The sequence below is a fragment of the Bos grunniens genome, chromosome 2 (assembly GCF_055505025.1).
Source record: "Bos grunniens cultivar Pamir isolate PY7600 chromosome 2, Bosgru_T2T1.0, whole genome shotgun sequence".
Classification (NCBI taxonomy): domain Eukaryota; kingdom Metazoa; phylum Chordata; class Mammalia; order Artiodactyla; family Bovidae; genus Bos; species Bos grunniens.
The window spans coordinates 83007565-83034161 of NC_141166.1; the positions used below are offsets into that span (position 1 = coordinate 83007565).

A 26597-nucleotide genomic window follows, 5' to 3' on the forward strand; every position below is an offset into this window, starting at 1 on the left:
ACCCCTCAGTTTCTTTGGGGATTGCTTCCAGGAGTCCACACAGGATATTCCCTCCAGGATATCAAAATAGGTGTATGCTCAAGTCCCTAACATAAAATGGGTAGTTCCATGAATACACTCCTTCCTCTATATCCATGGGTTTCACATCCATGGATAAGGATGGTGAAATGTATTATTTTTCCTTCCTTTCCTCCTTCCACATTCCCTGCCAGAATATTTTTTATTAAAATTAATAGTTTTCAGAAAAGATATGTGTAAAGAGCTAATGGGAAGTTAAGAATAATATCAGATTGATGTCTTAGATGATGTTTTGTTTTATAAGTAATAGTGAAAATTCATACCATAATGCAAATAAATCTGGCAGCATTTCTTTCATCATATTTCAAAAAGATGCTCATACCATAGAAGATGTATGCCCCCATATACAACATAAGCTATCTAGCGTGTGTGAGATACCTGTTTAGTGCAAGGAATACAGTATGAAGAACTTCTTTGTGGCTCACAAGGTAAAGAATCTGCCTGTAGTGTGGGAGACCTGGATCTGATCCCTGGGTTTGGAAGATCCCTCGGAGAAGGAAACGGCAATCCACTCCAGTATTCTTGCTTGGATAATTCCATGAACAGAGGAGCCTGGCAGGCTACAGTCTATGGGGTCTCTCAAGGAGTTGGACACAACTGAGCAACTTATATATATATATATATATATATATATATGCAGTATGAGGTTGTTATTGTCCTTGGACTTGAGACACTATTCACCTTACAATGACCAGAGATACATATTTAACAGCCACCATTTGTTTACCAGTCTTGCATATCAGAGTTGGCGATGGACAGGGAGGCCTGGTGTGCTGCGATTCATGGGGTCTCGGAGAGTCGGATACAACTGAGCGACTGAACTGAACTGAACTTGCATATCAAGTGGGGAAATCCATCCATCAAATGCAACAAGTTTTTCTTAACTAGTTCAAAGCACAGGCCTTTCCTTAAATGACTATGTTGAAATATAAATTCCACTTATCTCCAGTGGCCTCCCCTCAAGTGAATTTAACCTAAAACTCTGTCTACTTATTAGAATAATTATCCTACTTACAGTCTATTTTTTGAGTAAAATGGGATTCTATCAGAAGTATCTCATTGGATACAAAGTGCAAGACTTTTATGAAGCATTTTCTCTTACACTTAGTACAGCCTTACAAACATTAAAGCTCATACCCTCTTTTTCTCAGCAATGGTAAAGAGATACTATTTTAATTGCCTTCAAGAGACATCATAAGAAGCAAAAGGGGGAAAGTATTATTACCTTTGTTTGTGCTCTGAGTTCTTAAGTATCCACTGTATGCTTTCTCTTTGGGTCTGTTTCTGGTGGTATAACCCTTGTTAATAGGAATTAGATCAGATTATGATTGTGTTGTGGTTATCTTAATTTTGCATGTTTTCTTCATCAAACAATACATATTTATATTAATTATCTCATATCAGTGTGAATAAAGAAAACCCAGAGCTATTTAGCATTTACTTAACTACTAGCTTTTTTTTGTCTTAGGAACTACTGTATATTTCACTGTAATAACAGTGAGTTATGTTTAGCAGCATTGCCTTCTTTTATTAAAGGTGCATTAATTTAATGTTAGAAACAACCAGCTTTAAAGATGTGATTGGCCTTCAATTCTTTTTAGATTCCTCTTCGAGATGCACTTACCACAAAAATGTGTTCTGTGGGAATTTGGCAACCTAGCTGATGATAGGATAGATCATTTTTAGTTTACAGGAGAAAGCAAATGCTTCACTATTATGTTGTTATTATTTATTATGTCAAAAAGAAAATGTATTTTTAGCTAGCTATGTGCATGTGAGTCCAAATATCGTTTGATAAAACTAGTCAAGTGGGAAAGCTTCCACTTCTTTGTGATGATGCATCAAATATGCCCTTATCACTAAAGACATTAAGGTGAAATGGTGATACTTTGTTTTTCCAAGCACCCTTAAAACTAACAGGAAAATCTAAATTACTGTATATTTATTTTTCAGGAGCCAATGAGAAAGAAATAGCCCTAATGAATGGTTTGACTGTTAATTTACATCTTCTACTGGTAAGCTTCCTTTCCCACCAGTGTTTAGAATACACTCATTTACAGAATCTGATTTTTTCTATCTTTAATTCATGAGGATTTGGAGTTTTACTTACTTAAAAATAAATTGTGAGATTATTTTCAATTATTCCAGGAAATGCTGGGCCCTGCTAGAATGGCTTCTTCATAATCATGGGAGAGTTGTCTCTTTACAAACAGCTTTAGAATACTGAGCTCTTATCTTAGAACATAAGGAATAAGAGTCACAGTTGATAAAAAGCTAAATTGCGGCAAGCACACAAAATAACGATGTAAAAATGGTAGCAAGCAGTGATCTTTTCAGAAAGACAGTTTTCCAATATGCTGAGTTTTAGGGGGTTCGACTATGGAATATTATATTTCTGTACATTGATTTTAGGGGGTAGATTAAAAAAGACCCTGTTACTGGGAGAGATTGAGGGCATGAGAAGAAGGGGGCAGTGGAGAATGAGATGGTTAGACAGCATCACCGACTCAATGGACATGAAATGGCTCGATCTCCAGGAGACAGTGAAGGACAGAGAGTCTTGGCCTGCTGCAGTCCAAGATATCACAAAGAGTCAGACATGACTTACTGACTGAACAACAATAACAAACATTGAGTCACTCTGCTTAGGTATTTCTTACATTTTAAGAATTTGGTAATATGTATACCTTAAAATATATATTCTTGGTTTGAAATATGGTGCCTAGAGTAACTAATGTCATGAAAATTTTGTATTTCATTTTTAAGTGAGATTTTGAAAACATGTCTATAGGACAAAGATGGACTATTAAGATACTGATATTTTATTTTTATAATATACAGACATGATTATTAAACATGGCTGAAGGAAAGTGCTTATGGAGTATGTTAAGTATGAAGGTAAACTGCATGACTTTCAGTTTAGACAACTCTGGTTTGGCTCCCAGCTAGATTACTTAAATACCTGTTTGATTTTGGACAAGGGTATTGGCATTTCTGGGTTTCCCAGGTGGGTCAGTGATAAAGAATCACCTGCAGTGCAAGGGATATAAGTTCGATCCCTGAGTCAAGAATATCCCCTGGACAAGGAAATGGCAACCCACTCCAATATACTTGCCTGGGAAATCCCATGGACAGAGGAAACTGGTGGGCTACAGTCCATGGGTTGCAGAAGAGTCAGACACAACTTAGCAACTAAACAACAATTGGCATTTCTAATTTTAATTTTTTCCTTTGTAAAAAATGAGGATGATAATATCTACCTCATACATATAAAACATGATAATATGTGAAAATTGTTTTAGCACCCCGGCCAATGGTCAACATCCAATTAACAATAGCAATCATCCTTATTGTTATTATTGTCTGTCAGTATTCTCCAAGAACTGCACGGAGAAATGACAAGGCTCCATTGAACACATGAGCTACTTATCCCTGGTGAATCTAGAAATCCCAAATGTTTCATTAGGGCAAAGGAATTTTCAGTTGGATCTAAAATTAGATTTCATACAATCATAAAACTTTAGAAAGATTATGTACTAGAAACCAAATCTACAGCTATGAATAAGACATACATATAGATAGGCTTCCCAGGTGGCAGTAGATAGACTATGATATTTCAGTATCAGAGCAATTGCCATTAAGTGCATTGAGATTTTCAATTTTCAATTAATTTTCAATTAGCATTTAAGTGAAGTTTGAGAATTCATTTTTATCTGATTCACATTTTTCTCTCAAATTTGCTTTCCTACTGATAAACATAGTGAGCAAATATCTTGTTTTTAGAATTCATTGGAAACAACGCTAATTGGAAAAATGTACCTTTGATAGGCATCTAACTGTGTAGTTAATTAATTCCTTTAAAATGCTGGAGATTATAAAATTAAAGTGTGGTATAAAAATGAACAAATGTCTATGTTGTACATTAATGCTTTTCTCAATAAATCCATTTCATTGCAGTTATCATTTTTCAAGCCTACACCCAAACGGTATAAAATTCTCCTAGAAGCCAAAGCCTTCCCTTCAGATCATGTAAGGATTCTTCAAATGATATTTATATTCTTTCTACTCTTCCTAAAGGAGCATGTCATTTGCCTGACTTGAATGTTTATTCACTAGTCTTTTCTAAGTAACCTTATAATAAAAAGATCTGTCAAATGCTTTTGATTTATGCATTTTTATAGATTGTAGCTTTATTTCTTTTGTTCAAGTAAAACATGTGTTAAGGGAAGAAAGAATTGAGTAGGAACATTGATTTATTAGTCTTTTTAAAGACACTGAACAAACCACTGGTCTAAATCAAGTGCAGTTATAAATGTTTTATTAATTCTTGTTGCTGTTTGGTTTTATGAAATTAAATCAATACACACCCCAGTACTTAACCCTTTAGTTACCTAAAGTAGGAATATAAACATTTATCTGTCCATTTGCTTTCATAACACACTAGCATAATTATTGGTAGTTTTTAATTTAAAAAATGCATTGAAGACTTTAAGAATTTTTTGTGGTTCAAGGAAAAAAACCATGCTACTTTTTTTGCAATGTCAGTTGATAAGAAATTTGACTGTTACAGACACCAACACAGATAAAAGCATATTTCAGTTTTAGTATTAGAGAAACTTAATTTCCATCTTTATATTATCACTATTTAAGTATTCTAGCCTATGTCTTATAATTTCAAGGCATTTAATCATTCAAATTAATAGCCATGATCTTACTAAAAAGGATCAAGAATATTTATCTTGAAAAAATTCAGGGTCCCTAAAATTTCTGGTTCCCATTTTCATCTGGGGCTCTCAATGAAGGGAACTTTTTTTATCCTTTTCTTACACTAGCTTACTCTTTATAGGGCAAGCCATTTCTGTATCCTGTATTGAAGCCTAGCAAGTCTTCACTGCTCACTTTGGTTATTTTCTAAACTCTGTTTTGACTCAAATTAGATTAATTAAATATCTTACTCAAAAAATGTCATATTTCTAAAGAATAAATGACCCTTCATTTCTATCCCTATAATATTTCTGTTCAGATTGCTGCATGTAAATAATGTTAAATTTTTCTCTGATACATTCTGTTTAGTCACTTTTAACCTTGACCTTGAATCTAAAATGATAATATGCTTTTATTGTTATTTTATTATCTTTTTTTGAGATATTTTAATGTACTTCTGTGAACTGGACTTGATTTAATAAATCATCTTTCTTTTCCAGTATGCTGTTGAGTCACAGCTTCAACTTCATGGACTTAACATTGAGAAAAGTATGCGGATTATAAAGCCAAGAGAGGTATATAAGAAAGAGAAATAAATATTCATCATGCTTCTATTTAGTATTGATTTTTTCTTCATTTTCTTCAAAAGTTTATTATCTTCATTACTTTAATGGAACTTTCAAGAAAGTATAAAAGACCTATACTCTGTTACTATTAGGTCATTTTGCTTAAAATAGAAACTTAACTCAGAAGTGTATTTATTTTAATTTTTTCAAGGGCTTGTCATATTATAAGCAAACTATATTCCTATCAATACCACTAGAGTCTGCCATATTCTTCAGTGGGATGGAAGGAGATAGCAACTTGCATATATCATTTTCAAATTTAAATGCCATTGCCTGTGGGTGCCATTAAAATCACATTAAAAATCAGTTATATTTGTTGAAGTTGAATGATGCCTATCTTTTTGCCCCTCTTAATCTAAGTACCAAATGTTTGCCTCTGAGTTTAGTCTGGGGTATTGAAAGGGACTTAGTGTAGCAGAAGGAAATTAGGTTTACAATCTCGTTATTACTCCCCAGGGAAATCCCCGTGACTTTGTGTTACTTACTTTATCTCTGAGATTTCTTTATATTTAAACAGATTACAAAGGAAACAGTTGGGCTTGACCATATGTTTAAGATCTAAAATACTATGCCCTTTATATTAATAAAGCTGTAAGGCTAAGTTGTACAGGCTTTGATATCTAAACCCTGCCCCTTGTGTGACTTGGCACCAACAGATTCACACAGGATAAATTTTAGGTTTCATGTATGTATGACACTCCCAAGTCAATGTTTGCACAATTATTTCTTTCAACCCAAAACCAATTTGAGAAATTAAAGATCTACTCTATTCACTTCTTTTTGGCAACATGTTATTAATGAAACAGAAAGTTCTCACAGCTTTGGAATGATATGTTTCATATATTGTATATAAATTGCTTATTTCTAGTAAAAATGACTATAGCCATCACAAGTTTTTGTTTTGTTTTTTTTAAAGTAATAAGTGTTGTGGAGCTGTATGACTTAATCATATATTTGGGACTACTCTTTAGCATTACTAGATTGAAGCAGGTCAACATGAAACAGAACCATATGTTATCATTGAAAATAAATTTCTCATTTTCTTAGTACTGATTCTTTAAAGGAATAAAGCATTAGTATATAGAGCACTTTCCTTACTTTTTTAAACAATTATAATGGACAAAATGTATTAGCTTCCTCTACAGGAAAAAAAAAAAAAGAGGTTGGGGTTGTCATGTTACTAATTTTACCTTAAATTTTTTTCTTAGAATTACTATTTTTTAATTTAAAATTTATTTTTAACTGGAGGATAATTGCCTACAATATTGTGTTGGTGTCTGCTATACAACAATTTGAATCAGTCATATATCCCCCTCCTTCTTGAACCTCCCTTTCACCTCTCCCCCATCCCACCTCTGTAGGTTATCACAGAGCACCAGGTTGAACTTCCTGTGCTATACACCAACCTTCTCCTAGCTATCTGTTTTACATATGGCAATGGATATGTTTCAGGGCTATTCACTCAACTCCTCTCCTTCCCCCACCGTGTCCACAAGTTTGTTCTCTATGTCTTTATCTGTATCCTGCCCTTCAAGTAGATTGACCAGTACAATTTACCACTCTTATTTTTATAGATTATCATTTTTTCAAACAAGTCTCAGACTACTAGCAGAAATTAGCATATTATTACATATGTGATACATATGATATATGCCTAATGTGGGACACAGTAATTGGCAAATAGTAAGAGTTACCAAAATTAAAAACAATTGAAGAAAAATCCATTAATACTGACCATGTCAGATTGAGCAGTGTAGAAAATCATGAAGACTTCATAAATAGATGAGAATTATTAGGCTACAAATTTATAATTTGTATCTGGCAGAGTCCTTTCACTCAAGTTGTTTATAAGACCAAATTAAATCATTCACAGTATTCACAAACTAAATGATCACTGAATTGTGGGAGAAAAGTAACCTTGATAATATTGAATTTCATTGATAGTTTCTTTGTGTTTGGATCTTTACCTTCAGATTGGTATGGAATAGATATTGCTCTTAAATTAATAGAAAATATTAGGTTAAGTTTCACTCAGATGATGTATATGTGTCTTTTATCTGGAAAAAATTAATGATTTTAGATTGATAAGTAAAATACTAATTTGCAAGAAATCAGTTTTGACATTTAATATTTTATGGATATCCTATTTTTCTGGTATTTTATTGGATGGGAATAAAAATGAAATAATTTATAAGTATCTAAATAGTAAAGATTAATTGAAAAACTGAAGAATAAAATCAGGCAATAGAGTTTTGCAAAAACTTATACTTTATAAAATACTTTTTACTATTGTATTATCATTTCTTAATAACAAAAAGCATGTTCAAATGTTCTTGCCAGATTTTTGAAGACTCTTAACTTGAAAAAAATACCTTTGCTTTTTCTTATGATAAGAAAGATCCCAAAGTGATTTTTGGATTGGGAAATATAAACGGAAAAGTTGTCATTGTGGATATTATGTAATTTATGCCTACCACGACTTTAGGGGGAAGACACATTGAGATTAGAGGATATCCTTGAAGTAATTGAGAATGAAGGTGACTCTATTGCAGTGATCCTTTTCAGTGGTCTGCATTTTTATACCGGACAGCTCTTTAATATACCTGCCATCACAAAAGCAGGACAAGCAAAGGTATGTGCACCATTTCTTCCTCCCCACTTTGTCCAGAACATCTATATACACACACACGCACACACACACACACACACACACGTGTATATATGATATGTGAAAGTGTCAGTCACTCAGTTGTGTCTGACTCTTTGCAACCCCTTGGATTGTAGCCTGCCAGGCTCCTCTGTCCATGGATTTCTCCAGGCAAGAATACTGGAGTGGCCATTCCCCTCTCCAGATCTTCCCTTCCCAGGGATCAAACCCAGGTCTCCCATGTTGCAGACAGACTCTTCACTGTCTGAGTCACCAGGGAAGCCCCATATGATACATATATATATATTTGCCTAAAGTAAAATATTTATGTTTTAAAATATATTTAATACATATGTATTTAATACATATATTTTAAAATTTAAAGTTTATTAAATACACTTTAAAATATGAATATTTAGCTTTAGGCATCTCTGTTTAAACCTCTTTTGTTACTTCTGTGGTCATACCTCCTTATTAGCATCTGCTCTCTCAATGTCTACCTCTAATCAGCAGGATGGGTGAGATTCCTTAAGTGTTGTCATTGGTACAGAACTGCTCAGTCAGCAGAAGTAGCCAATACTTAGGATAGTAACTATATATTAGGACTATTAGAAACTCAACTCTGGTGCTTAGTTGAGTTTCTATAACTCATTCTAAATATCAGATCAGATCAGATCAGTCACTCAGTTGTGTCCGACTCTTTGCGACCCCATAAATCACAACATGCCAAGCCTCCCTGTCCATCACCAACTCCCAGAGTTCACTGAGATTCACATCCATCAAGTCAGTGATGCCATCCAGCCATCTCATCCTCTGTTGTCCCCTTCTCCTCTTGCCCCCAATCCCTCCCAGCATCAGAGTCTTTTCCAATGAATCAACTCTTCGCATGAGGTGGCCATAGTACTGGAGTTTCTGCTTTAGCATCATTCCTTCTAAAGAAATCCCAGGGCTGATCTCCTTCAGAATGGACTGGTTGGATCTCCTTGCAGTCCAAGGGACTCTCAAGAGTCTTCTCCAACACCACAGTTCAAAAGCATCAATTCTTCAGCGCTCAGCCTTCTTCACAGTCCAACTCTCACATTCATACATGACCACAGGAAAAACCATAGCCTTGACTAGACGAAACTTTGTTGGCAAACTAATGTCTCTGCTTTTCAATATGCTATCTAGGTTGGTCCTAACTTTCCTTCCAAGGAGTAAGCGTCTTTTAATTTCATGGCTGCAGTCACCATCTGCAGTGATTTTGGAGCCCACAAAAATAAAGTCTGACACTGTTTCCACTGTTTCCCCATCTATTTCCCATGAAGTGATGGAACCAGATGCCATGATCTTCGTTTTCTGAATGTTGAGCTTTAAGGTAAATCTTTCACTCTCCACTTTCACTTTCATCAAGAGGCTTTTTAGTTCCTCTTCACTTTCTGCCATAAGGGTGGTGACATCTGCATATCTGAGGTTATTGATATTTCTCCCGGCAATCTTGATTCCAGCTTGTGTTTCTTCCAGTCCAGTGTTTCTCGTGATGTACTCTGCATATAAGTTAAATAAACAGGGTAACAATATACAGCCTTGACGAACTCCTTTTCCTATTTGGAACCAGTCTGTTGTTCCATGTCAAGTTCTAACTGTTGCTTCCTGACCTGCATATAGGTTTCTCAAGAGGCAAGTCAGGTGGTCTGATATTCCCATCTCTTTCAGAATTTTCCATAGTTTATTGTGATCCACACAGTCAAAGGCTTTGGCATAGTCAATAAAGCAGAAATAGATGCTTTTCTGGAGCTCTCTTGCTTTTTCCATGATCCAGCGGATGTTGGCAATTTGATCTCTGGTTCCTCTGCCTTTTCTAAAACCAGTTTGAACATCTGGAAGTTCACAGTTCGCATATTGCTGAAGCCTGGCTTGGAGAATTTTGAACATTACTTTACTAGCGTGTGAGATGAGTGCAATTGTGCGGTAGTTTGAGCATTCTTTGGCATTGCCTTTCTTTGGGATTGGAATGAAACTGAGCTTTTCCAGTCCTGTGGCCACTGCTGAGTTTTCCAAATTTGCTGGCATATTGAGTGCAGCACTTTCACAGCATCATCTCTCAGGATTTGGAATAGCTCAACGGGAATTGAGCCATTCCAGTTATTCCATTCTAAATATAACTATATTCTAAATATAGTTATAACTCTAATTCATTCTAAATATAATCATATAACTCATTCTAAATATAATCTATGCTCATTAACCCTATGTACCTGAAGGGGAGATGAAGAATAAAAGTTTATCATAGATGTGATTTTACCCAGTTTACTTTAAGGAAGCCATTATACTGCCTATAATGAGTAATTTTCTTTAAATACTACTGAATAATATTTACACAGTATACTATTATGAAACAGTAACTCTTTATATGTGTCTTGTGAAAAAGTGTTTTAGTATGTTTGCTTGAAAAAAATAAGAGGGAAAACACTTAACAGTTACAATTTGTATTTAAAATCTTTAAGTGTTCTATTTGATTTAGCAATCAAGCCATATATTTAAAAAGCCATATATATTAACAATCAAATTATATTCTTAACATTAGTAAGTTATGGGATTAATACATAAGTGAGATCTAGTTAATATATTCAGCTATTGAAGCTAATGAATGGAACTAATGAAAAGAAATTTAGCACCATTACCAGTGGTCTCTAGGAATTTCCAACCACAACTTCCAAATGATTTGATAAATATGAAAGTGGTGCATTACAAAAGATATAATGATGATGTCTTCTTAATTTAGATATTAAAGCTTAAGCACCAAAATAAACATAGTTCAATAAAATACCATATTTTAAAATGTTATGTAAGTAATTAGAAGTCTCTGATCACCTTACTATACATGCATGTCTCATTAACTTTCATAGAAATGAGGCAGGAAGGTAGATAAGAAAGATGGTGGGTTTTGGAATCACTCAGTCTGAGGTTCTAATCTTGGCTAGGTCAGTTAATTTTATATGAACTTGGGCAAGTTACTTGACTCTTCTGAGTCTCTGTTTTCAAAAGCGTTAGTTGGAATAACAGAACCCACTTGATGAATGCAGTGCTGATTATGAAGATTATGAAATTATCTATTAGATTGTACATATTCTGCTATTAAATAGTGGTTACTTCCCACTTTCCCCTGTCCTCAACAAGCATGAAGTTAAGAAAGTGGCTTAAATATACATTTTCTTTCATTTCTCATTAAAAAGCAAAATAAACTTGTTTACTACATATTATATGTAACTCCCATTCAACTACTTTGATGCTGAAACCATTCTTTCAATATTTTGCAGGCTTTCTTTCACTTACCAAATGTGGTAACTGCCTACTAGGTAAGACTTTCATTGAGTTTTCAGTCATAGAAAGCAAGGTAGGAATGAGTAGTTCCATATAAATGCAACTGTACAGAAATGATGGATACTATGGGAGTGAAATGGTGATCTAGCTGACTTCAATTTATCCATTATCAAAATGATTCTAACAGATATTTATACTCTTGCTAGACAATTCCCTTCATTCTCAATGAAGATTTAGAAAAAGTATTTAAAATGTAGATTTACATAGCTCTCTTGGGTGGTCTATGAAGATAAAGCTGAAGAGAGAGAAAGAAAATTAAAGTTGTCAATCAAGAAAGAGTTGGGAAATCTGAGGTGGAAAAATGCCATTAAAGAGTCACTATTATGAATGTCTAAGTGAGATTAAGAAAAAAAAAGAAAAGTTTCCATAAATATGGTTGGAACAAAAACTGATTAATAAAAGCCAACATTAGTAGATTTTCAAGTAGAAACTTCAAATGAAAGAGAAGAGGGAGATAGAATTTTTGAAAAATATATTAAAGAAATACATATATACCAAAAAGATCACAAATTATAAGTGGGTAGATGAGTTATTCTGAACTCTTACAACCATCACCTAGATCAAGAAATTTCTAGAACATTTATAAAACTCAGAATCCTCCATGTATATAAATATATACATATTAGTTTTGTCCATCTTTGAACTTCATATGAATGGATTAACATACACTGTTTTATGTCTTTTTATTTGCTCACAAATGTATTTGTGAAGTTCATCCATTTTTGTTCAAACAGTTTTGAGTGTTTTCCTTTTCATTTCAGTATATTATTGTATTATATGAAATAGATCACCATTTAATTTTTTTTATTCTAATCATTTGAGGGCCATTACAATAAATTTTATTCTAACCTTATAAATCTATATCCTTATACATTTCTTTGGGTATGCATTCACACATTTCTGTTAATTCAGTTCAGTTCAGTTCAGTCGCTCATTCGTGTCCAACTCTTTGCAACCCCATGAATTGCAGCAAGCCAGGCCTCCTTGTCCATCATCAACTCCCGGAGTTCACCCAAACTCACGTCCATAGAGTCGGTGATGCCATCCAGCCATCTCATCCTCTGTCATCCCCTTCTCTTCCTGCCCCCAATCCCTCCCAGCATCAGGATCTTTTCCAATGAGTCAATTCTTCGCATGAGGTGGCCAAAGTATTGGAGTTTCAGCTTTAGCATCATTCCTTCCAAAAACACCCAGGACTGATCTCCTTCAGAATGGACTGGTTGGATCTCCTTGCAGTCCAAGGGACTCTCAAGAGTCTTCTCCAACACCACAGTTCAAAAGCATCAATTCTTCCACGCTCAGCTTTCTTCACAGTCTAACTCTCACATCCATACACTACCACTGGAAAAACCATAGCCTTGACTACACAAACCTTTGTTGGCAAAGTAATGTCTCTGCTTTTCAATATGCTATCTAGGTTAGTCATAACTTTCCTTCCTTCCAAGGAGTAAGCGTCTTTTAATTTCATGGCTGCAGTCACCATCTGCAGTGATTTTGGAGCCCACAAAAATAAAGTCTGACACTGTTTCCACTGTTTCCCCATCTATTTCCCATGAAGTGATGGGACCAGATGCCATGATCTTCGTTTTCTGAATGTTGAGCTTTAAGGCAAATCTTTCACTCTCCTCTTACACTTTCATCAAGAGGCTTTTTAGTTCCTCTTCACTTTCTGCCATAAGGGTGGTGTCATCTGCATATCTGAGGTTATTGGTATTTCTCCCGGCAACCTTGATTCCAGCTTGTGTTTCTTCCAGCCCAGCGTTTCTCATGATGTACTCTGCATATAAGTTAAATAAACAGGGTGACAATATGCAGCCTTGATGTACTCCTTTTCCTATTTGGAACCAGTCTGTTGTTCCATGTCCAGTTCTAACTGTTGCTTCCTGACCTGCATATAGGTTTCTCAAGGGGCAGGTCAGGTGGTCTGGTATTCCCATCTCTTTCAGAATTTTCCCCAGTTTATTGTGATCCACACAGTCAAAGGCTTTGGCATAGTCAATAAAGCAGAAATAGATGCTTTTCTGGAACTCTCTTGCTTTTTCCATGATCCAGCAGATGTTGGCAATTTGATCTCTGGTTCCTCTGCCTTTTCTAAAACCACCTTGAACATTTGGAAGTTCACGGTTCACATATTGCTGAAGCCTGGCTTGGAGAATTTTGAGCATTACTTTACTAGCATGTGAGATGAGTGCAATTGTGCGGTAGTTTGAGCATTCTTTGGCATTGCCTTTCTTTGGGATTGGAATGAAAACTGACCTTTTCCAGTCCTGTGGCTCTGCTGAGTTACATGCTTAGATTTGGCATTTTTAGAATATAATGTAGGTGTATGTTAAATCCAGATCAACAATGACAACTTTCCAAAGGTTTATATCAATTGGTCATATACTCTCACCATGAATTTCTGTAACTCTACATTCTCACCAATAGCAAATCTGATTAGTTTGTAATGATAATGCATTGCAGTTTTAATATGAACTTCTCTAATTATTGGTGAAGTTGCAGATATTTCAAATGTGTACTTGCTAAGTTTATTTTTTTCTGTTATGAAGTGCTTGTTCAAGTGTCTTGTCCAATTTTTCAGTTGGTTATCTCTTTGTTATAAATAGTATAGAAATTGATTCTGATGTAAGGAGAAGATAAATGATTTCTAGTTATCATCTAAAAGGAAAACTAATAAATTAATCAAACAACAACTGGTAGTGTAGTATGGCCTGTTTTCACATAATGAATTTAGAGAATGCTGAGGCTTTACTTAACTGAGGAGAAGACCTGGGATCATGACAAATGTGTGAGGCCAATGAAAACTAAGCATAAGATCAGGTTAGAGAGCCATATTATAAGGGAAGGCCAGCATGTGAAAAGAGACATCATATTCATATTTTGTCTCTGAAGCTATCTACTTAATTTTGTATTATTGGCCAACCTACTATCTTGGAGCGCTGCCATATATATATTCATATTCTATTACTTGTTTGTACTAATAATTTCTTCTCATCTACACTCACTGGGTGTTCCCTATTTTCCTCTGAATTACTGTCCCTAGAGATTTTGACTATTGGCACCAGTCAACTTTCACTACCAAGTAAAAGCTACAGGCTACTCCTACCCTTGAAAATTATTTATGACCACCTAACTATTACACTCAGAACTTCTATATGCACCTTGAGATCAGTATGCTCCAGAGTTGTCTCCCTCCAAAATACCACTACTGTTTCACACTACTATCCTTATAGTCCTTTATAGACTCAACCCTGACAGTTTCCTGTTCTTTACCTTTTCAACCAATCACTTCTTAATTCTTTCCTCTCAGGGTTAGTCTTTCCTTTAATATTCCTGAATCAATTATGAAGGTTTTCAGCTGCAAAAAAAAAAGTCCCAGAAGAAAAAATAGCTGAAAATTAGAAATTTATTTTTCTCACAACAGAAGACGTGAGGCAGGAGTTTGCTAGGATGCAATTATGAAGGTTTTCAGCTGCAAGAAAAAAAAGTCCCAGAGGAAAAAATAGCTGAAAATTAGAAATTTATTTTTCTCACAACAGAAGACTTGAGGCAGGAGTTTGCTAGGATGCACTAAGCAGTTCAGTAACGTTAGTGTGACATCTCCAGGGCTTTCTGATATGTCCTTCAGATTTCTTATGTCATAGTCGCTAGGAGAGTTGTCCCAAATCCAGATATCACAGTTCGCATAAAGAAAGAAGAGAGGAGAAAGAGCACTACAGTTTTATCCATCCTTTTCATCCAAAGTGCAAAGTCTTTCCCAGAAAAACCTAGCAGTTTCCAGTTTCCGATTCAATGCTTTTTGAAGCAGTAGCTTTGAGGAAGCATGAGTAAAGGACTTTTTAGCTTTTATGGACCTAAACCAAAGAGAGGCTAAAAACAGAGCTGGGAAGGTGTTTGGGCTAACAAACCCACAGTACTTCTTGCATCTTCCAATTATACCCCCATGAAACATCATTACTTCTATTCTTCTAGCCCTCTGTAATTTTTCCTTCTTTCCTTCTTTTTTTCATATTTGTTTTATGCCCCATTTCACAAAGCATTTGAAACCAATTCATGGGCAATTTAACAGACAACATAATGAAATGTAAAGAGAGAGAAATAAAAAGAAAATCTAGATCATCTGGTGGAATGAATAATAATTCTCACAAATAATAATTTCTCAACCTGGACTATGATAAGAAACAGGTAATTAGAAATTATTGTCAATGGAAACTCTTGGTAGAGAAGATAGACTAAGTCTTGGTAACAAGTAGATAGAGCCAAAAATGCCTTCACTGTGATAAATATTTATTAGTTGTTCATCCAGCAATCAAGGATCAAGTTACCAGGGGTTCAGGGTTGTATCCTATGGCTTTCATATCCTAGAACTTCTGTTAATATTCAGCCAAAGGAATGGGATTTATCTCCACTTGTATTCCATTGATTAATGCATGGTCATTGTTGGGAAATGAAGTATATCTGTGTGCTCAAGAAGAACAGCTATTAGCTTTGCCATCTGTAATTCAGGTATTTTTGCTTGCTGATGGAGTATTATACTATAATTCTGAAAGTAGTGAAGCATTTGCATTAATGAAATATTTATATAGTAGAGACAGAGCTGACTTGGCCTTGAACTCATGCCTTTCTATTAGTTTCTAGCATAGTTTAAGTGGCTTAATTCATTTACCAATCAATGTGAGTTCATTTCTCCACTTAGTAAATGGGGAAGGTAACAGTGCCCATGTATTTGCTCTAAGCAGAAACAAGGTACTATTCCTGAAACAGTGCATTGCAAGTAATAAGTAAACATTATCACCATATATAAAAAAATCACAGTGTAATATCCAACCTACAAAAAAAACAACAAAGAAATAATGCATCCTTAGAAAGTGAAATATTCAGAACTTTACTCTACTTGGACACTTCTACACTAGATTATGAAAGAAAACAAGAAGCAACGTGGTTAGGATTCAACAGACTAGACCGAAATTTTTTTTTAATTATGTAATGAACTAACAACAATTTTGATAATCTTATCCCTAAAAAAACTCATTGCCAAATGCTTGTATTCCACTTTCCCTCTCCAATGCCATACAAAATGTCCTTCAGCACTCTGGAACTCAAGGTGCCTGGCAGATAGTGGTTCCAAATAAATATTTTTTGACTGAATGAATGATTAATTATCTTATTTATCATATATTTTACACTATTTTACTGTATATGGATGCTGGAATGTTAGTTTCTTTTAGCCTAAAGAAAATTGAAATGCAAATAACAGCCAAAAAGAAGACTAAATTTTGCAACCCTGTGTTTTGTTTTATTAGCTTCTCCTTTGTTGCATGGTACTCTCTAGTGGGTGTGAGTATGAACATCTCTCTTAGACCCAACTATAAGCTGCCTAAATAATTAATAAATAATAATTGCAATTATAACCACAAAATTTAAATACAGAATGAATTAATTCTGGATTCAGAATAATATATGACAAAAGCAGAAATATGAATAAAGACCTCATTATAATAAAGAAAGACATATTTTAGTTTTAACATCATTTAATAAAAACTGAGGTATCTAAATAACACTCATATATAAATGGTCACTTTATTGATGCATCCACTTATCTTCAGGGAAGGTTTAAATTATTGTTAAAAATTTTGAGACTTTTTAGGAGATAAATAATTGATCAAAGCTCAAAATTCAACAGGAAACTTGGCTGGGATGCTTCTAATACTGAAGACTAGGAGTCAACTCTCATGGACTATTATAGAAGAATAATATCAATAATACTTGCATGAGATCAAGATTTGAGCAGTGAATCAGTTAGGAAAAATCAGTACCAGATACTTTTATATACAACTATAACATAAACTGGCATGTTGTAGGAAATGTTTATATATAATGAATAAACCCTTTCCGAAAAGATTTAATATTCAGATGCTCAACATTAAGTAATCTTTACTAGAAATTGTAGTACACACAGCCATTATTTTATTAAAGTCACTGCCAGTTCACCAAACAGGATCTTGTCCTTAGTGCATAAAAAGAATCTTGTCTCTATATTCTCTGTAATAGAGCAATACACATTTGAATCTTTTATCCATTATTTCTATCAGCAAATATTTGAAGAGTAAATTATAATAATAGAATTCTAAATAAGAACTCCTAATTTAGCCTGGAGTGTTAGACTGACCTTCTTAGACAAGATGAGACCTCAGCAAATCCTAAAATTATGAGTAGGAATTAACTAGGTAAAAACCCCTCCAGGAGGCAGATAATATGGTGGAGCCATTCTACATATTAAAAAAAAAAAAAAAAGAATTGCAAGGAAGGAAATACTTCAGTATAATTTGATTGTAAAAAATGCTGTATGATTTGATAGAAAAGGTATGATAAAAAATGAGTCTATAAAGCAGACAGAGGCTGGGTAAATAAGGGCCCACTAAGCTATATTATATGTCTTGAACTTCTCTTAAAGACATAGGGAGCCACTGAAAGCTTTTAGACAATGAAACAAACTGGGTTTTGTTTTAATTTTAAAAAGATATGCCCTACTTACAGGAATGGGTAGGGAGAAGATGAATAAAGAGTCATCTTCAGTCTCTATGCAAAAAGTTTAAAACTCTCTGTCATGATACAGTTCAAAAGATAGGGGTACCAGAGGACAGATCCATTTCTTACCAAATGAAATATTTTCTGATCTCTTCATAGATCACTCTTATTTAAACATTTTATCTTAGTGATATTAAAGACAAAATTTGTATAAGCATCAGAAATGAAGGATCTGTACTAAACTCTGATTTCACCTAGATTTCAATCTATCCACAGAATACAAGGATTAAAAATAATAATAATAACACACACACACACACATACATACAGTCAGAGACAGAGAGAGAGAGAGAGAGAAGGGAAAAATGACCTAAATTTTAGATGGACCATCTCATTAACTAAGCATACTTTACTTCGGGAATAGCAAAGGATTATTCTGTTTAGAAATACAAAATACACGCTCTGTAGTTTATCCAAGTAGGAGCCTGGAGTCAATGTTTGTGAGGATCAATGCCCAAGAATCTAAAAATTTTGAGCTGTCCCTAAGAAGTTTTCATCAGATGTTTTATCTAATTTAAGCTTTTCATTAAATGGACCATGTGAGGAAGATTGATTAATTCTCAATAGAAGAGAAATTTGCACTCAAGATGTTTTAGGATTACAGATCTGAGAAAAGCAAGACTCCAAATTGTCAATCAGGATTGTTGCTTTGGCAACCACTCTCATCAAAGCCATGGTGGATAATTATTTCTTCTGATCTAGCCCCATCCAAACCCAGAATTCCCCAAATGAAAGTGTATACTTAGGGTTTCTTTTAGATGATATACATTTTACAAAATACTTAAGTTGCCTTAGACTAAGGCTGTGTTCAGTCGTGTCCAACTCTTGTGACCCCATAGACTGTAGCCTGCCAGGCTCCTCTGTCCATGGGATTCTCCAGGCAAAAATACTGGAGTGGTTTAAGATCTATGTTTTTTAGCCACTTGATAAACAAAGGAAGGGTGATTTAAGTCTTTGTTAAGCTGAAAAATGAAAGTGTTTCAACATGAAATGTACACATACATTTTAATTTAATCACTAACCACCATAAGAATGGAAAGAAAAATGTGTGTTTGATGGCAATCAATGTAGGTGGAATTTCAAAAGATCTTTAAGCAGGAAAAAAAAATCCCCAATAAAATGTGAGATTTCTCTTAATGTCCTTCTTCATGTTATCCTTATTTAACCAGGTAAATTCTGTATGCAAACAAAATCAAAAACTGAGCTGAGAAGGCAATGTTCATTTTCTTAGGAAATTATCTTAAGTAAGGTGGTGAGCAAAGCGGATAACCATAGCATTGTCTATAAAAACTAGATTTAAGGGAAGAAATTAAAGAATGATGTATTTAAGAATTATCCCATAAACTTCTTTGCAATATTATCAAGTTCAGTATGTAGTAAACTTAATAATATAAGCAAATTTGGTTGAGAAAATGAGCATTCAGGTTGACATAGTAATCACTAGAAAACCATATTAGGGAAGAGTGTACTTTCATTTCTAATCAAAATGGTGCTTTATTCGATGTAGAGCACCATTGCCACATGATGGATAAATTAAATAGCTGCTTTAAAACCAATGTATAACAGGATAGGTAGATAAAACAGATATGTAAAGGTTAAAGGTTTCCACGTACCTGAAAAGTAGCTGCCCATTATTGGGAGGCTGTGATTAGGCCCTGGTGTCTCCTATTTGATCCCTTCCTCATTCCCACATGGTGCCCATCACTCTTCTATCATTTGTGGGATAGTTCAGACCATTGTAGACGTTTTATGATTGTGCATATACTTAATTTAATATTGTATTTCCTCTGCTGTCCTTCACAGACTTATATTTACGCCATACCAAATGTTTCACATGTTTTCTGTACAGATGTCACACTGTTGCCATGCCTTTCTTAGTTTTCCTTCGTCTTTGGACTTCCACATATGAAGAGTCTATGCCTCTATCCCAGCTCAACCACTATCTGCTTCACAGGTTATGACTGGTCCTAGAGAACTGCTGACCCTCTTTGTATATGCAAATGTGGTACGTTAAAAATTTTTACTTACATGCCAATAATGACAGATCAAAAGATTTCATATAAAAACTCCTAGTTTTAAATACCTTCTGAAAAGTGACATGTTTGGCAACATTAGACCATCATTAACCTAGGATAACAAGTGGTAAGACTGAGTCATAGCTCTGCCCACTAGATGGAACTTTAGTTCTTCAACACAACTCCCATTTCTACCTACTGACCTCAGCACTGAAGCAGAGTGACAGCTGGCATATATATATTTCTACTTACATTACAGCATTCTTACAAAACTGAGTAAAGGGGAGTATTTCTTATAGGCTCAACTCACAATATTTCTTGACTAACTCCTGTGGAACCATGAGGGGGCGATCCTTGATCTTTGTCATAAAATTTTTCTCATTCCTCTGTGTCAGGCTAAATCTGTCTTCCTGTTGTATTTCCACAGCATGATAGAAAATGTATTATTGGTCCCATTTTGCACTATCTTGTAATTATTTATATGCATATCTATAAAATTTAGGAAGCTTTGGTAAGTAGAATGTTCAATGACTGATTGAGGGTAGGCCTTACAAACTTCACAGGCTCATACTTTTCATATATATAATTAATGCTTTCATATACATAACTCAGTGCTTTTCATATACATAATTATTTATCATTAAATGGATACCTGTTTGGTCAGTGAATGGATAAATGTGTATATCAGTAAGGATGGATTAGGCTGTTTTATGGATCACATATTGCATAAAAAGCATAACTATGCTCCCATTTAATTAGAATCAGAAAATTCTGAAGAATTACTTATAATGGTTAATTACTTTAAAAAATCAAAATACTTGTTGTAAAATTTGAGTTCTTTTTCAAATTCCATTTCTACTCTTTGACATACTTAGGGCATGCAGACAACTCCATTAAATTATTAAACATTAAATGAACTAAATTAAGCTTGAAAAATTACCTTGAGCTATTTTTCCCATCTTGGGTATCCGAAATAAATCAAACAAACTATATTTTGTGTGAGAACCTTGCCAGCTGGAGAAAGACTCTAGAAGAGAACAGTATTACTCAATTTGTTTTATTTTTCTTCTTTGGTTTTGCACTTACTTCTGACAATAAATAGAGGAGACAATAGCTGTTTTTTCTGGTAAAAGAAATAGCTGAAATTTACTCTTGAAAGCACACTCTGTTAGGTAGTAAGACATTTTTACCTGCAAATTACACAACACTTTAGAGTCTGAAGGGTTTTTCTCTTTTCCTCCCTCTCTAATCCTTTACTTTTCCTGCCCAAGTAGCTGTTAGCTTTTAGCTCTGTCTCAGACCTTCTTAACTGACACCGCCCCTCCCCCCCAACTTAAATTTCATTAGCAAAATGCTCCCAATATTCCTACTTTCTATTTCTCATCTCTGGATTTGTCAGTCTCATCAATCTTTACTTTTAAAAAAGTCAGGCTAAAAGGATGAATCTAGTTTCTTCAAGAGTGCCTTGTACAAAGGTAATAATACTAGGTGCTGCTGATGGCTTTCTTTGCTTCCGGTACTTGTGATGTAGTATTTACAATATTCCCAGCTATGCTAACAGGGAGCTTTTCCCATGATTCATTGAGGGAAACTGAGTCTGAGAGAAGTTAAGCACTTGTTCAAGCTGACTTAGCCATCTGGGAAACTGGAGTCTGGCTCCATACCTCTCTTTCCACTATATTTTCTCCTTTTACAGCTGCAAACTTAATGTGTAATGACAAAGCAGTCTCAACATTTGGAAAGTCTAAGAAAATATTTATAGCCCTCTTTCTTGGTTATTTTTCCTTGGGAAACTGAGGCCCCTCTCTTCAGGGTTGCATGATCATCTCTTCAGTTTAGAGAATGTTAAACCGCAGTTTTTACTTTGCCCTAGATGTCAAGGATGCGGAGAAGGAGATGACACCCCACTCCAGTACTCTTGCCTGGGAAATCCCATGGACGGAGGAGCCTGGTAGGCTGCAGTCCATGGGGTCGTGAAGAGTCGGACACGACTGAACGACTTCACTTTCACTTTTCACTTTCATGCATTGGAGAAGGAAATGGCAACCCACTCCAGTGTTCTTGCCTGGAGAATCCCAGGGACGGGGGAGCCTGGTGGGCTGCTGTCTACAGGGTCGCACAGAGTCTGACACGACTGAAGCGACTTAGCAGCATCAGCAGCAGCAGATGTCAAGGATAAGAATCAGAATTATTGCTGAATAAGATTCTGTCAGTGCCAGCATTCAACAGTACCCCAACTCAGAACTTCAAACACACTCCTTCCAACTGCTCTCTTTAAGAGATGCCCCGAGACACTGATGGGTCTCCTTCTGATGGGTCTCAGGTAGTTTCACTGGTAATAGCTCTCACCAATGACAGTGTCATTGCCATTCCTGGTAGCAGCTCTTTGGGGCTTTTAGATGTGTTTGCACAAGCCCTCTCTCTAATTAAATGAGCTTACCAACTTACACATGATTGGGAAGCTAATCTACATGACACTGGGGAGAATTTCAACGAAAAGTCCACTGAACCCTTTAATGGTAGCTGAGTTACAGAGTACTCTCTAGAAATTTCATTCTGTCACAGGTATATTGACCCCTCACTAAATATCAGATTCCAGGATTTGAAAGAGACAGACAGACAGATGGATAGAGAGAATAGATTAAGAAAAACTCCACTGTCTCTGCCTTTAAAGAGTCATATGCGGCATAGAGGCACATAAAAAGGAAATTGTTCTAGACTGTGTTAGTACTTGTCAAAGGTAAAAACAAATCTGTGAAAATGTCTTAGAATATCAATCTAGTCTAATACCACAAAAAGTAGAGTTGTGCATGTTCCAGTTCATCTTAATGATTGGGTCAAAACCACACACTGCAAATTGACTCAAGAATAAGTCAGATAGCGTGGGAGATGTAGTCTCACTCAAGTTCAGAAACTATCATTTTCCTCCAGGCATCTATTCACAGAACTAGAGTGCATAGCTATTAAGACAGAGCTATTTTTCCAGACTCCAGTTGCCAGTGTTCCCCACAGGCTACCTGGTCAGCTATGTAAACTCTATAGCTAAAACAGTTCTGGAATTTAAACAGAGTACCTTGAGATACATATTAATTAAAAAAAAAAAAATAGAGGCTGTCTTTCCTGTGACATAAATAGAGCCTGGAAAGGTGTCTAAAAATGCACCAGGTTGGCCATCTTCAGTGAGCGGAGTGGAGGTCTACTCATCTTCAGTGAGTGGAGTTCTACCACCCCATTCAGGACTCTGGGGTTTCCAAGCAAAGATGAGCTCCTTACAACGTGCCCATGTCCATTCTCTTCTTCCCAATATTCCACATCCTGTCACTTCACTGTTACTTTTCCAACAGAACACATTCTTCATAAACATATTTTCTTTTAGTTAACTACAGCTGTAAGCTACTATACTTTCTGAAAATATGAAAGTATGGCTTGATGTAAGAAGGCAACAAAATCCTAATACCATTTTACTCTAATTTGTACAGATTGACACATACATATTTCAGAATGCATTCCATTTTTACTCCTTAGTTAATCCGTAAATCCAAACCAGAGTCTTTAAGTCATCAAGTGAAAGCGTTCATTCTGATTTTGATTTCAAGTTAAAGGTACTCATTTTAATTTAATGAACTCCTTGATATCTGTGCCAGCCTTTGTCATGACTCTTTTGATTCAAAAGTCCCCCTAGTTAAATATCTTATCTTTTTCAAAATCCAGTTCTCTGGAAACTCCCAAGTAGAGTCATGGCTCCCCAGATCCCTAGGAACAGCCCACATGAGAGGCACAGATGTTTGGTTTTTAGTGCTTATTGTCTCCTCTATACAGATTTTCGCATAAATACCATCAATCAATAGCTCTAGGAGAAAAAGGTAGTTTTCTTACTCAAATTATCATGTAGTGTAAGGGCTATTTGGGAAATCATCCTTCTCTGTACACTTACATTTTAAAATAATATTTTGATAGAAGATACATTTCAAATGAGTACACCTTAACCTTAGAATAATTCATCATATGGTCTAAAGTAAAATCTTATCTACCCTCCCAGTTTTTCTTGTTTCTGTTCCTGTTTGCTGCTGAACTTCAATATGAGCATTTGTAATTATCAAGTCACAGCTTCCTGGATGGGATATTGTGTGTAGTTTTTCTCTTGCAGTACATATGCTGATTATTTACTTCTGGAATCATATATTATCTTTAAGAGCCTCAGAGCTAAAATAACTTTGAGTAGCATTCAGCTTCTGCCTTAAAATTTTAGACGTTGGTTCTAGTTGCCAAGCTACTTGATTTCTAGAATATTTACCGCAGCTCCACTTGGAAGATTGTGTTGTGTACTTTTAACTTACGAGTTTATTCGCATTTTGTACTGCTATATGTTTTAGTATTGAGGAACAGCTATTCCTATCAATCTCTTGCTGTAAATAAGAGAAGGCTTAACATACCAATTCAAAAAGCAACAACAACAAAATAGTAGATAGCTCTGTTAGATAATTAGGGGAAGGAAAATGTTATACAGATTACATTTTGACTTTAAGTGAAAAATAAACACCATGCAAGAATTAATTAATGCACAGTTCCTGCTTATAGGCTTCCCTGATGGCTCAGACAGTAAAGCGTCTGCCTGCAATGAGGGAGACATGGGTTCAATCCCTGGGTCAGGAAGATCCCCTGGAGAAAGAAATGGGAACCTATTCCAGTACCCTTGCCTGGAAAATTCCATGGACAGAGGAGTCTGGTAGGCTAAAGTTCACTGGGTCACATGACTGAGGGACTTCACTCCTGCTTATAACCAGAGTTGGATGAAAAGGAAAAAAAGTGAGAAGGATACTTGAAAATCATAATAAATTTATGCTGGGTGAAAGGAAAGACTTCCAGGATAAAAATTCACTCTGAAATGATATACTATATTTACAGAACTGGTAGAGGCCCCTCTTACAGAGTATTTCTTTTTTTTTTTTTTATTTAATATCTGTGCATTATTTTGAACCATAGCAATTGAATGAATTTTACAAATTTTAGTGCTTCAAGACAGTGGCAAGAAACCCTGCCACCTTTCACCTGCCTCTTCCTCAATCTCACCCCGCCCCAGTACAATTCAACATCTCTTTAATTATGAGCTTCTTTGGGAAGTCCCAGGATCAAAACTAACTAGCCAACCAGTTGTTTTTAATCCCCTCTTTGTCTATCCTATCTATGTAGAGATGAACACACACACACACACACACACACATACACACTCCTATCATTTTTTAAAAAAATTTTCATTCACTGTCTTCAAATTTTCCCACCAGTTTTTCTTTTTAAGGTAACATTATTCAAATGTATGGCAGTGTACTTCTGCAATTGTTTCCTGTGACTTTATATTGAACCAGGAGTAACATTTAGAATGCATAAAGATCTGCTTGGTGTGGTGTGGAAACTGTAGTTCCCATAAACAGTCCTGAGAGCAGTCATACTCCTACTACTAGTATCCAATTACTAACCTGGAAGGAATCTTGCAGGCACCTATAATTTACCCACCATGATGCTAATGCCACTTCCAAGGGCATCCTGAAGTTTGGACATGCACCCAGCTCGCACGTATGAATGGCCACAGTCTACATGACATGCATCCTTTGCAGGTACTGCCAAAGTAACCTAGGTGGTTACTCAAGTGGGCCAAAGGCTACTTACCTATCTTAAGTATTTTATTATTTTAACAATTATATGAACATACAAATGCATACGACCTGGCTTTCAGTTCTGTGTATAGGTACAAGTGTCTTATATAATTACCCTTTTCACACCAAATTTGTTACTTATTGATGGTCTTCATAATTTATAGGAGTTTTGGGGAGTGAATAAAGAAGAAAATAATGATATCAGCCCAAAGTCAATCTGTTACAGGATAAACCAACAAAATTATGAGGACTTGAATGCTACAAGGGATAAAATTAAGCCTTACTATTCCATATTTCATTTTAATAAATAAAAAATAATAAACTAAATTTAAGAGACAGTGAGATAGCTACCTAGAAATCTCAACACAGGCCCTATGTGTATTATTATACTGGTTAGAAAAATTCTTAGTATTGTGCTATTGAAGATGGTCAAAATAAAAACTCATCATATGCCTTGTTTTATTGAAAAGAATTTTAAATATATTTTAAGCTACTATTGATTTCCCAAGAAACTTCATTTTAAAAGATTCCAAGCCTGAATAAATGATTTATGCAATAAAATTGCAATAGAATAAAGGATATCAAATAATATTCTTTTACATTTAGCTTCAGTTTACATAATATTTATTGACAATTGTCTGGCTTTATTATATGTTCTTTTGTTTACTTATTCATTCAACAATTGAATACTTGAATTTATATTATGTAAAAATAGAAAAATAGTAAGATTGGAAAATTGCTAGAAGAGATTTAGTAACCGGAACTGTAAGAGAAGAGAGAGGTTTGGCGAAGTATCTTCCTATGGAAATTATCTTGTGATCAAAATCTGAGCTACTCAGGCAAATGGGAAGGGAAAGAATACTCTAGAGACAGAGAAATATTTATGCAAGAAGAGGAAAGTAGGTGTAGGGCACCTGAGATACAA

General features: G+C 35.1%; 1 protein-coding gene across 4 annotated transcripts in view; it reads left to right on the forward strand.

The window, feature by feature from the left end:
• The window catches only part of KYNU (kynureninase), a 121686-nt gene that overhangs the window by 46473 nt on the left and 48616 nt on the right, over positions 1–26597 (forward strand). For 3 of the 4 annotated variants that reach the window (XM_086368429.1, XM_086368449.1, XM_086368439.1), the window contains 4 exons: positions 2032–2093; positions 4036–4107; positions 5283–5357; positions 7894–8040. In XM_086368429.1, the coding sequence (XP_086224555.1) occupies positions 2032–2093; positions 4036–4107; positions 5283–5357; positions 7894–8040 (356 nt within the window). Of the gene's footprint in view, positions 1–2031; positions 2094–4035; positions 4108–5282; positions 5358–7893; positions 8041–11354; positions 11394–26597 lie in introns of all 4 variants that reach the window. The other variant, XM_086368454.1, reaches the window with a different exon arrangement.